Here is a 13,403-nt window from a genome sequence, read left to right as displayed (position 1 = left end):
AAGGACCTGTAACTCTTTGAAGGTTAGAGACTTTATCTTTGTGTTTAATTCTTTACTTTACCCTGTGGGAAGAGCGGGGACTGGTAGGAAGTGATCCAAGGAGGAAGCTGCATAGCACCTGAAGGTGCAGGACTTAGCTGCCTAACACTGGGCTCCAAATTAGTACCCACTGGAAAGGGTGGGCCTGTGCTCCCTTACCAAGCCGTAAAGAGGGACAGTTAGGGAAATCCATTTCTTGGTGGGGAACCTAGTTGGGGGAAGACCCTAAAGATGCAAGGGTCTGGACCACAAGACCCCAACCCAAAGGGGAAGTCCTGAATCCCTTGCTTAATCCTGATGACCTCCCTGTTATGGGACTCTCTATATATACCCTGAAAGGGGTGGACTAGAAAATGTGACCTGGCTGGAGAACTAAATCATGAAAGGACAGATCACTGCAGGGTAGAGCAGTAATAAGAAAGGTGAATGCTGGGGAAGAAGTCAACCTGCCACATCCCCTTCTGATCATTAGGTGGCATTGGTGGTGAGTGTTCCCCTTCGCACTAACCAAAATCTCCCTTTGCTGCAGATGAAGCCAATTACTCCTTGTCCTACCTTCAATGGACATGGAACACTGATCATCGTTGTCTTTAACTGCCCAGAACTGGACACAGTACTCCAACTGACCAATGCAGAGTAGAATGGAACAGTTGCCTCCTTTGTTGTACATACACCATTTGGATTGATACACCCCAGAATGATATTAGGTTTTTTTCCTCAACTGCATCACGTTATTGACTCGTATTCAATTTGTGATCCACTATAACCTTCAGATCCTTTTCAGCAGGACTACAGCTTATCAAGTTATTCCCCATTTTGTAGTTTGTTCATTTTGATTTCTTTCTTTGCACTTGTCTTTATTGAATTTCATCCTGTTGATTTTAGACCAATTCTCTAATTTGTCAAGGTCCTTTTGAATTCCATTCCTGTCCTCCAAAGTGCTTGCAGTCCCTCCTAGCTTGGTGTCATCTGCAGATTTTATAAGTATACCCTCCACTCCATTATCCAAGCCATTAATGAAAATACTGAATAGTATCAGAACAAGGAGAGACCCCTGAAGGACCCTACTAGATACATTCCCCCAGTTTGATAGCAAACCCATTGACAACTATTCTTTGAGTTTGGTCTTTCAATCAGTTTTGCACCTACCTTATAGGTTTCATCTAGGCCACGTTTCTCTAGTTTGCCTATGACTATGTCTTAAGGGACTGTGTTAAAAGACTTACAGACATTGTCATACCATGTCTACAGCTTCTCTCCTATCTGCTAGGCCAATAACCTTGTCAACAAAGAAAATGAGTTGGTTTGGCACAATTTGCGCTTGACAAATCCGTGTTGGCTTTTGCTGATCATCCTATTATCATCTAGGTGCTTACAACTTGATTGTTTAATAATTTTTTCTGGTAACTTTCCAGATATCAAAGTTAGGCTGACTAGTCTATAATTCCTTGGGTCCTCTTTGTTCCCCTTTTAAAGATAGGTACTGTGTTTGCCCTTCTTCAGTTCTCTGGGATCTCACTTGCCCTCCATGAGTTCTCAAAGATAATTGCTAACAGTTCTGAGATTGCTTCAGCTAGTTTCTTCAATACTCTAAGGTGAATTTTGTCAAGCCCTGCTGACTGGAATACATCTAACATCTAAATATTCTTCACATATTCTTTCCCTCTTGTTAATTTCTGTTCACAATTCAACTTTTTAATGAAGACTGAAGCAAAATAATCACTAAACACCTGAGCCTTCTTGAGGTCATTCCTTATTAGCTCTCTTTCTCCAATAAGAAAAGGACCTACACTTTCTTTTTTTCTTTCTCTTATACTTAATGTATTTATATAACTTCTTGTTATTGCCTTATGACTCTTGCTAGGTATAACTCATTTTGTGCCTTAGCCTTTCTGATTTTGCCTCTATATACCGCTGCTATTCTTTTGAACTCATTCTTAGACATTTGTCCATGTCTGCACTTTTGGTAGGATTCCTTTTTGATTTTCAGGCCATTAAAGAGCTCCTGATGGAGCTATATTAGCCTCTTCCTTTTCTTTCTGTCTTTCCTTCACATCGGGATAGTGTACTGTTGCTCCTTTAATGCAATCTCTCTGAGAAACTGCTAGCTCTCTTGAACTCCTTTTCCCCTTAGATTTTCTTCCCATGGGGCTTTACCTAATATTTTCCGAGTTTGTCTGCTTTTTTGAAGTCCATTGTACTTATTCCACTGTTCTCACTCCTTCCTTTCCTTAGAATCATGAATCTGTCATTTCCTGCTCACTTTCACCCAAATTGCCTTCAGATTTGCAACTAGTTCCTCCCTGTTAGTCTGAATGATGTTTAAAATGTTTGTCCCCCTTGTTACTTCCTCCCTTCTGAAACAAAAGGTTGTCCCCAGTACATTTCAAGAATTTACTGGACATTTTGTGTTATGCTGCATTAAACCACACATGGCTGGTGTGATTTTGCTATGGAAGTCATTGGGTGATTTTTAACATGGAACCTTCAAGACCATTTTCACAGTAGCTTTGCAGAGTAGTTCCACACCTTAACTCTTGTTAATAAATGTGCTATTTTGTTTGTTTTTTACAGTGTTTGCTTTAGCAAAGCTAGCTCAGGATAAGCTGATGGGCTGTCAGTTTAAAGTGGAAAAACCAAGGGGGTTGCAAGTAGAACTTGTTGGGAACTGGAATTTCCATTCTGTGGGAAATGCCAACATTTAAAAATATTTTTTGTTTCAGATTGGAACAAAAAGCAAAAAGCTAAACTTTGAAGTTTCCTATGAAATGAAACCCCCAAAACTGTTTGTTTGGAACTTTTGAAACATTTCATTTTGATAATGTTGAATCATTTCATTTAGATATAAACATGTTACTGTAATAACAAAATGTTTCATCTTTTCATTTTGACTCATTGTTTTTAATATAAAAGTCTAAATGCAATTAATCAAAATGATAGTTAAAACAAAACATTTTCACCTTATCAAATGAAACATTGTGACCTCATGAAACTGAAATGAGAAAATCTAAATTGTTTTCCCTTTTTCCCTATTGAAAAACTCATTAAAAACTATGCATTCTCACAAAATGTTTTCTTTGACAGAAAATTGTTCCATCAAATTTTTCAACCAGCTTTAATTGCAAGTCTGGTTAGTCTTTCCTGGTACCTTCATGCTATCACTACATAAGGACTACTGTATTAGAAGTCTCATAAAGATACGTATATTGTCTATACCAGGGATTGGCAACATTTGGCATGCAGCCCGTCAGGAAAATCCACTGGCCAGCTGGGACGGTTTCCTACCTGCAGCGTCTACAGGGTCGGCCGATTGCAGCTCCCACTGGCCGCGGTTCACCGTTCCAGGCCAATGGGGGCTGCAGGAAGCGGTGGCCAGCACATCCCTTGGCCCGTGCCGCTTCCCGCAGGCCCCATAGGCCTGGAACAGCGAACCGTGGCAAGTGGGAGCTGCGATCAGCTGAACCTGCGGACACTGCAGGTAAACAAACGGTCCTGGCCCACCAGCGGATTTCCTTGATGGGCCAGTCCCTGGTCTATACATATTTAAGTATAACTTCTCAATAGTATGTCCCTGCCTACAGTGGAAATCTAATGAGCATCCTCAGTGAGCTGACCCACACACAAACGTAGCAGCTTCTTTGAAAAAAGCATAGTCATAATTTTTAGACACACACATCTAAAATTGCAACTGTAAAGTATGAAAATCTACATTATAACAGCAATAATCATGATTTGGATTAGTTTTTTGCCATTGTAAATTACAGTCATGGTCCGGTCATGGAAAAGGCTTTATAGGTTAATAGAAATATCCTTTATAGTGCAGTAAAAATTGATAAAAGCCATTTAGTAATTTTTAATACTATAAAATCCATTTTATCTCCCATGTCCAGCTGTTGCTTCTTGTTTAGCCCTGTAACAGCAGCAGTGAAGGAATGCAAGTGGAAGGGCTATTTTTCTTTTCCAGCCTTTGCAAAGTCAAAAGGCCTTCTAAGAACTAAAGCAATAAAGCAGATATGTGTGAAGGATGCTGAACTGCATTGTTGTTAATACTGAATGTTCACAGTTGCAAACAAATTACTTGGGCATAGTTAACAGTTAATATAAAAGAGATTGTTAATCATTTGGATGTTCTCTGCTTAATGTTTCATTTAGTCAGAGAAACATAGTGCAAGTCAACCTTCATGTAGACATTCAGCAAAATCACCAAAAAGTCCCAAACCAGCAGATGGAAAAGCACACTCAGTTTTTTATGCCAAAGAAAGCAAAGAAGTCAAGAAGGCAAGACCTGAAAGGACTACGCCCCTGGGATCTGATAAGGGTAATATGAAATGCTGCTTCTCTTGTGTAAGGCAACAGTTATGTTTTAAGAATTTTGTTTTGATGAACTATTTCCATTTTTCTGTTTGTTTTTTTTAAGTCGATGGAATGGTTGCTGAAATGTTTCTATTAAATACTGTATAATGTATGAGGAGCAGAGAAGTGAAAATATTTATTGCTCCTTTGGAAGTAGTACAGAGAAAACACACACACCAACATTTAAAACTATAGGTGCATATAGACAGGCTTCTTAATCCATAATTTCTTCACAATGTCCAAGTCATTTGGTCAGCCATTTTAGAAAGGATTATGATTAACATAACAGTATCAAAATCTATCCATTTATCATATTTATATCACTTATTTCTTGTATAAAATCATACTTTAGGAAAAAACATAGCAGTTGTACTGTATACATACTATGTATATTTGTGTGTATATTTCTAAACATTTCTTAGCCTGTAAGCTCATTAGACTGGGGTGTCAGGACCGCAGCTGTTGGGGTACAGGGTTGAGGCTAAGACCTGGGTTGGAGGGGACTTGAGAACATGGTCTGAGGTCAGTCTAGAGGGTCAAGGCCAGAAGCAGCAGTCCATATCGTGTCATGCCATAGGATCAGGTCGTAGTTGTGGTCAGTGAGCTGCACCAGGTTGAAGTCAAATGATCCAGCTGAACTGGGTTAGTGGAACCAAGGCAGAGCGAGGCATTAGAAGTGGAGCAGAGGACCAGGAACTGAGGTGCCAGGAGCAGAGCAAGGGTCCAGCAGCGAGGCCAGACGTCGAGAGCAGGGCTAGGGTCAGAAACCAGGAGCAAGGTAAGGTATCAGGAGTGTGCAGCACATCTGTTTGCAGCAGCAAGCCAGGGACCCAAATAGTTGTGCAGATAGCCTCCAGGTATTTATCTTAGACCTTAAATAGTGTTCTTGTGCCAATCAGGGAACACAGTAGGCTTTGCCACTCAGGACTTCTATAGATGGGACATCCTGTATGCTTGAACCTGTAGGTCTCATAATCTGCTGTTCCATGCTTCACCGGAGCTGTTGGGTAGCAGTGTGGATGGAACCAGCAGACCTGGGTTCCAGAGGCCCAGCTCCTCACATGGGGATTGTGTCCACCTGCCTACTTCTGTTTATATGCAAGTTTCTTCTAAACATCTTAGGTTGTAAGCTCATTAGACTGAGGGTTGTCTGTACCTGTCTACTTATATTTGTACAAAACCTAGCACAGTAGGGCTAATCAGGGCTTCTGCATACTTTAATATTAAATTATGCAAATTGCTGATCTTCATTCTGCCTCAAATTTCTGAATGTGTATTCTTGCTTTTTATTAAGAAATAAAACATAATAAATATAAATTAAGACAAGAAGACAAGAAGAAATTATGTTTTGGGCTATTTGATTGCCCTTTATTCTTCTAGGGCATGAAGACTGATAATTCAACATTTTTAGTCTGTTTCTGTAATAGTTTTAGTTTACTGGACATTGATTTTTGCACTGCTACATAACCCTTTCTTGGCCAAGTGTTCTGCACAACACTTCCTAGTAAGTCCTTTCAGGCAAAAATAAAATATTTCAACTGTAATACATTTTTTTCTTTGAAACTGATTAGGTTGTGCAACTTTGGGAAATAAAGCCAATAAGATTAATGTTTTTTTCTTATTATAGAATTGATTCTTTACTTACTAAGAAAAATAATGAATTTTAATAATCCTAAGCGTGAATTTGATGAACAAGGAACTGTGACATATTCATGGAGGTATACAAAGAGTATTTTATAACTAATGTTTTTCATTACTTTCCAGCACCAAGTATTTTTAAAGCTGGTAAACCCCGGGGAGAAGTCCAAGGGGCAGCAGAGGTACAAGAAGACAAAAATCTGAAAGTGGAGATGCCTATCGATCAGGTAAATTCAGGGCAAATTTATTGCCCTCTAATAAATTTATTGGTATAAATATTCTTGGTCCTGTAAAGTAGGAAGAAAGAATTTAATTAGCATATCCCGTCTTGCCCTCTATCTGTCTTTGACAGGAATAAGGTAGAAATAGATTTCCTGGAGTCTCTGGGCAAAAGCAACCCTTTGTTTAAGTTACTGTAACTATTATATTAGAAAAATTAGTGAGACCTGACTAAGCTATTAGTCTGTAAAAATCCCATGGTTGAAATAAAAATAGAAGAAGTGAAACAATTTGGTGTATGATCTTCCTTTTTCCTTACAGCTTGCTGAATTATACATATCAAAGCATATGTCTTCTCTATTAGTCTTAATGAAAAAAATCAGCAAGCTTTAAATAAGCTTGTCTACTTGGGGGTTTTAATTTGCATTGATTTTTCTTGCACATTGATTGGTGCATATTAGTCAGTCTGCAATAATTGTGCATCAACTGTAAAATATTTTCTGCTTCAGTATGGATCAGTGTGTATACATGGTATGGATTTGGGCAGAGTAGGTGAGTAACATTCTGTGCAAGTATCCCAGAGTGCTTTGCTTTGCTGCTGTTCTGTATGCATTCTGTGACTTCTCTTGCTCTGAGTTGTGGGATATTGTAGCAGGGCGTGCACTCACCGCTGCAGTGCCTCCTGCTGGTCGTCCAGGAATTAGCTCATCCCAGCCTCTAAGCGCCTCCTGCTGGCCGTTGTCTCCCTACTGGTACCTGCTTCCTGGTCAATCTCCACCACTTACAGTACTTCTGACCCCACATCCCTCACGACCCTGCAGTGCCCCTTCTCCTGGGTACTGCCCATGGCAGTACCCCCACACTTGGGGCTCCTCCCTTCCCCAGGGATCCCCTGTCCCTTAAGCCCACCTCGCCTCAGTGACCCACTCCCAGTCTTCATCTAGCCCCTTCCTTCAGGGGCAAACTGCAGTCTGAAGTGGCCACTCATCATCAGCCAGGTGGTTGGACCTGCTGCCTCTTCCTTCTCTGGCTGCTCCCCACAGCTCCAGTACCTCCTCAGGGCTAGGAAGTAAAGCCTAAGCCTGGGAGTTCGCCAGGCTGGAGCTCCTCCTGTTCCTCCCACCACTACTCTGCCCAAGGTACCCCCTTCTGCTTACAGGCAACCAGTCTTTCCCACTCCAAGGCTGGAGAGGGACGGACTACCTTCTGGCCCTGCAGCCCTTTGATGGGGCCCACCTGGCCCTGATTGGCTGCTTCCCAGCCTTTTCTGATTGTTTAATTATTATTGTTTAATGTATCAGTTTGTACCAACACATCCCTCTAACACAGGGGTCGGCAACCGGTGGCTCGCGGCTCGCCAGGGTAAGCACCCTGGCGGGCCGGCCCGGTTTGTTTATCTGCCGCGTCGGCAAGTTCGGCCGATCGCGGCTCCCACTGGCCGCGGTTCGCGGTCCCAGGCCAATGCGGGAGGCAGGAAGCCGCGGCCAGAACATCCCTCAGCTCGCGTCGCTTCCTGCCTCCCGCATTGGCCTGGGACCGCGAACCGCGGCCAGTGGGAGCCGCGATCGGCCGAACTTGCCGACGCGGCAGATAAACAAATCGGGCCAGCCCGCCAGGGTGCTTACCCTGGCGAGCCGTGAGCCACCGGTTGCCGACCCCTGCTCTAACACCTCAGTCTAGGACAGCTCCTCAGATTTGTCACCTAAAAAGAATGGCTCACACCATCTGTAGTGAAGACTGATGCAAAAAATTCATTTAGCTTTTCTTCAATGACCTTGTCTTCCTTGAGTGCTCCTTTGGAATTTCGATTGTACAGTGGCCCCACCGATTGTTTGGCAGGCTTCCTGCGTCTGATGTACTTTAAAAAATTATTAGTTTTTTATTAGTTATTTCAAATAGGGTAATATTTTAACATCTGTGTCTCCGGGCAACTGTGTACAATCAGGGAGCATTAATAAAATGCATGTGCAGCCCATCAATTATGTTTATGCTTTGTCCAGGCCGAGAGCCTCTGGAGTGGAGATTCCCAATTCATTCAAAGTTGGACTAAGTTCCTGGCTAACATAAGGGTAGATTTCCTTGTGAGGGCCTGCCTTGTCCTTTACAACTTCTGGGATGTGGACTGCAGTAGCAAAGTCATTTAACCGTCTACATACTCTCAAAAATAATTAGTTTTTAGCTGCTCTTCAGATTCTTTTTGGCCTGCTTATACTTTTGCACTTGACTTGCCAGAGTTTATGCTCCTTTCTATTTCCTTCAGTAGGATTTAACTTCTAACGTTTAAAGGATGCCTTTTTTGCCTCTAACCACTTCTTTTACTTTGTTTAACCATGGTGGCACTTTTTTGGTCTTCTTACTGTGTTTTATAATTTGGGGTATACATTTAATTTGAGCCTTTATTATGGTGTTTTTAATAACATGCAGCTTGCAGTCATTTCACTTTTGTGACTGTACCTTTTAATTTCCATTTAACTAGCATCATTATTTTTGTGTGGGTCCTCTTTCTGAAGTTAAATGCTAATGTGTTGGGCTTCGTTGATGTCCTCCTCACCCCTCCCCATAAGGATGTTACGTTTAATTACATTATAGTCACTATTACTATTACTACCACTATTACAGAGCAGTTCAGCTATAGTCATCTCTTGGACAAGATCCTGTGCTACATTTAGGACTAAATGAAGAATTGCCTCTCCCCTTGTAGGTTCCAGGACTAGCTGTTCCAAGAAACAATCATTAGTGCTATCTAGAAATTCTGTCTTTGCCTCTGGTCCTGAGGTGACATATATCCAGTCGTTATGGGGATAGTTGAAATCCCCCATTATTATTGAGTTTTCAGTTTTTGTAACCTCTCTAATTTCCCTGAGCATTTCACAATCACCATCAGGTCGGTAGTATATTCCTACTGCTACGCTCTTATTATTGAAGCATGGAATTTCTATCCGTAGAGATTCTATGGTAGTGTTTGGTTTAAGATTTTACTGTATTTAACTTCAGGCTTCTTTCACATATAATGCCACTCCCCATCCAGCACAACCTACTCTGACATTCCTGCATATTTTGTACCCTGGTATTATCGTATCCCATTGGTTATGATTGTTCCACAAAGTTTCTGTGATGCCTATTTTATCAATATCCTCATTTGATACCAGGCATCAAGTTCACCCATCTTAGTATTTAGACTTCTAGCATTTGCATATAAGCACTTATAAAATTTATCAATATTTAGTTGTCTGCATTTGTGTGATATAATTCAATGGGACTCTTTTTCTTTTGACTGTTTCTCTTCAGTTCCTACCTGTACTTTATCAACCTCTGTCCTCTCATCTGTACGAGAACATAGAGTATCCCCTTTAATAAATCCTCCCCTCAGGGATGTCTCTGTCTGAACCATGTACTCCTCTGAACCAGTCGGCTTTCTCCCAACCCTTAGTTTAAAACCTCCTCTAAGACCTTTTTAATTTTACATTCCAGCAATTTAGTTCTGTTTGGTTTAGGTGGCGCCCATCTTTCCTGTATATGCTCCTCCTTTCCCCAAGGGTTCACCAGGTTCTAATAGACTTAAATCCCCTCTCTGAACATCATCATTTCATCTATGCATTGAGACCCTGCAGTTCTGCCTGTCTAGCTGGCCCTGTGTATGGAACTGGAAGCATTTCAGAGAATGTTATCATGGAAGTCCTGGATTTTAATCTCTTACCTAGCAGCCTAAATTTGGCCTCCAAGACCTCTCTCTTACCTTTCCCTATGTCACTGGTACATACATGTACCATGACAACCATCTCTTCCCCAGCACTGAATGTAAGTTTATCTAGATGTCTCAAGAGGTCTGCAGCCTTCACACCTGGCAGGCAATTCACAATGTGGTTCTCCTGGTTATCACAAACCCAACTATCTATATTTTTAATCGAATCCCCCATTACTATTATCTGGCTCTTCGTAATAACTGGGGTCTCCTCCCCTGGGAGGGGATGAGAGGATGACATCATCTGTAGGAGAGTCCTAATTATGGGATTGTTTCCCTCCATTCCAGCTTGATGTTCTCCTTCCCCCAGACTTTCATCCTCCTCCACAGCACAGAAGCTGCCTGAGTGGGGGTAGGACTGTTCTGTTGTGTCCCTGAAGGTCTCGTCTATGTACCTCTCTGTCTCCCTTAGCTCCTCCAGTTCACTCTGATCTCAAGAGTGCACTGAATGGACACATACACCACCTGCCTACAGTCAGGTAATCGCTCATGCTGCATTCAGTGCAATAAAAGACATTCCAGAATGCATGATTCTTTTCTGTCTTTGCTGTGGTATCGGCAATGTTTTTAGTAAATCAAAAAGTTTTATGACCTGATAGATAAGGGTTGTCTTGATACTGTTAAGTTTTTAGAGTAGCACGTATTGAAGGTAGCCACATAAAACTTTTTCCTCTGCTACTTAAATACTATTCCTTAAATTTTTAAACCGTCAAGGTAAGGAAAAATGCTAAAATCAAGTTCATTCATTCATCTACCAAAAACTATGGGCTAAGTATTTGCATGTAACTCAGAGGTACGAACCAGGGATTTAAATTGCAGTATATAAACTGTAAAACATGTATTTATAACATTTTAGTCCCTCTGATGATAGAAATGAGAGAAAAAGCTGCAGCTTTTTACTTGCTCCCTTGCACTTCCTCCTCCAGTGATTCAAAGCATAGCTTCCAGCTTTATACTCCTGAGCAAGGCTATGCCTTCTAATCCCTGACAGACACTGGATCTGGGAGATGATGTATGGATATTTGCTGAAATTCTGTGCCTTTGGGAGAATACTCTGATTTCCTAGTTTGTATATATTAAAAGTTTTTTGATCTGGAATCTATTAGATTCCCCGGAGATAGACACAAAACCTGATAGTGTTTACTTTCTGCACAGCACACGTAGGAAGAGAGACGTAGCCAGTTTCACTGGCAAAATGAGAGCAGAGTGGGGACTTGGATCTAGCTGAAGAGCATATGAAGTGGCAAGATTCTTCTAGTGCTTACACTCAGTTACTTTGTGACAGAACTGCACCTGCAGATGTACAGATTGACACAGACAATTGCATATTATTGTGCAGGAATGCAGACACTCCCAAACAATATAACAACACAATATTATAAAAACTTACTACTGGACAGTTGCTGAGCATAACTGAGTGTGAATGCATTATTCATTTCATGTGAACGTCAGCTTTTTTTTGCAGTGTGGGTAAGAATCATTCAGCCTTTACTGTACATGTAAAAAACAAGCTTTATTGTCTATAGAGGAAGGGATTAGACCAATTCCGTGTTTTAAATATCTGGATAACAATACTTGCACAGTACTCTAACAGATTGGTTAAAACACCAGTGTTGCTGATATTTTAAAAATGAAGCAAGGTGAAGTGTTTACCAGTCAGGATCCATAATATATGCTACTTCATCTCTATCTTGATCTTTTCCAAATACAAATAATGGCTTTTATGTTTCTTTTTTGTATAAACAAAAACAAATCTGATTAAAGACACCATCATCTTTCAATTTCAGGAAGAATGAGAGAGATTGCCTAAGGGCAATGAACCATCACCTCCTGTCAAATCTCTCATTCAGTTCATCTATCAGGTCAAACCACTTGTGACAGTAAAATCTTTGTTTGTATTTTAAATTGAATTTAGAGCTTGTGAAAGGTGCCAGATGGGCAGCACAGGGAAGTGAAGTCATCTGTTTATTCATGGAACAGATGCTGCTCAGGATGCAGCAGTGGTCTGCTTCTTACTAGCCCACCAATATGTATGAACTGTTTTGGAGTGATTAGCTCAGGTTAGCTTGCTTCATGACCTGACACTCCTTTGCCTCTCTGTTCATATAAATTCCACTCATATAGAGTGTGTGTGTGTGTCATACTCCTCCTTAAGACATCCCAGTGGCAGCTGCTGTTATAAAAGGAGACATAGTTTCTTTTAATTTTGCACAGGGTCCCCTAATTCTAGTAACAGTTGGAAGTTACTAGAGTAAGAGATACATTTGGTCCTGCCTGCACTCTAAGCTACATAGTGTTACTTTTGGAGACTGAGAAAAAGACAGCTGTTTGAGGGTATGCTAAGAGCTTAGAAGCTTTCTCTTCTGTTCTGTGACTAGTTTTAATTGGCCTTGGAAAGGAAGTGGGTCACACACTCTTGCATAGAAAATGCTTTATCATCACTGCTCTCTGAATTTCCCTGAATATTTCACTGGACACTTTTTTTGTAGCTCTGTATACAGGTGCAGAATAAAACCTGACTTTATAGGCTCTATTAACTAGGCTTTCCATATATTAGTGCTCCATTTGGAGCCAAACACTCCATCATCAGCCTGTTAAAAAATGGCTTTTGTACAGACCCATTATTTACTTTTAATTATAAGTCATCTAACTGCTAACTAGATCAATAAAAAATTTACCAAAATACTTTTGTTCTCCACTGTGAATACTTAAACACAAGAACGATGTGCTCATTTGTTGAGAGACAAAGATCATACCTGTGTTGTTCGCTTCTATGATACTAATGCTAAAAGAAATCTTTAGTGACTCATGTTCACAGTTTGAATGGGTTTGCATATACATTTCAGCTGTCTAGTCATGATGTTTTATTAACTCTACTAGCCATCTAGAGATTGGAAACTGGTCAGCTATTGTAAGAATTTCTTTGCTGCCATCTTTGAATTCATATAATATTTCAGAAACTGGGCCTGCCTGTTACACAGCTTCTTCCTGATATTATCACAAGATAGACCTCAACCTGTTATATATGAAAAGATTATCCTGAAAATAAACTGGCTTCATCTGTCTCTTTTGCTAAGAAATTAAATACAACTTTGGTGTCTCTCTAACTGATACTATATTTACAATGCTGACATTTTTTGAAGATTTCATTCAAGAGACTGACAGGGCGTAAGACTGCATTTCCATTCTACCATCAGTGGACACTTTGAAATTATACTTTAGGGCAAAAAATACGGATAAGTGGAATTATGAAATCAGAAATATTAAACACTGTTTCTTCACTGTTTAGCCACACTAAATCATTAGGTTGACCTAACTACAATGCACAGGGTGCAAAATTTTTCACAGGCCTGAGAAATGTAGCTAGGTCAATCCAATTTTTAAGTGAAGACTAGGACTAAGACTAGCAGGA

The 13,403-nt window shown here is 40.6% G+C and overlaps 1 protein-coding gene across 3 annotated transcripts in view; it reads left to right on the top strand.

Annotated features, from left to right (window-relative positions):
- Positions 1-13,403, top strand: part of DCDC2C (doublecortin domain containing 2C) — a 111,098-nt gene that overhangs the window by 59,620 nt on the left and 38,075 nt on the right. For all 3 annotated transcript variants that reach the window (XM_045009156.1, XM_045009157.1, XM_045009155.1), the window contains exons 7-8: positions 4,192-4,357; positions 6,157-6,257. In XM_045009156.1, the coding sequence (XP_044865091.1) occupies positions 4,192-4,357; positions 6,157-6,257 (267 nt within the window). The remainder of the gene's footprint in view (positions 1-4,191; positions 4,358-6,156; positions 6,258-13,403) is intronic.

The sequence above is a fragment of the Mauremys mutica genome, chromosome 3 (genome assembly GCF_020497125.1).
Source record: "Mauremys mutica isolate MM-2020 ecotype Southern chromosome 3, ASM2049712v1, whole genome shotgun sequence".
Taxonomy (NCBI): Eukaryota; Metazoa; Chordata; order Testudines; family Geoemydidae; genus Mauremys; species Mauremys mutica.
This window is presented reverse-complemented; position numbering and strand designations above follow the sequence as displayed.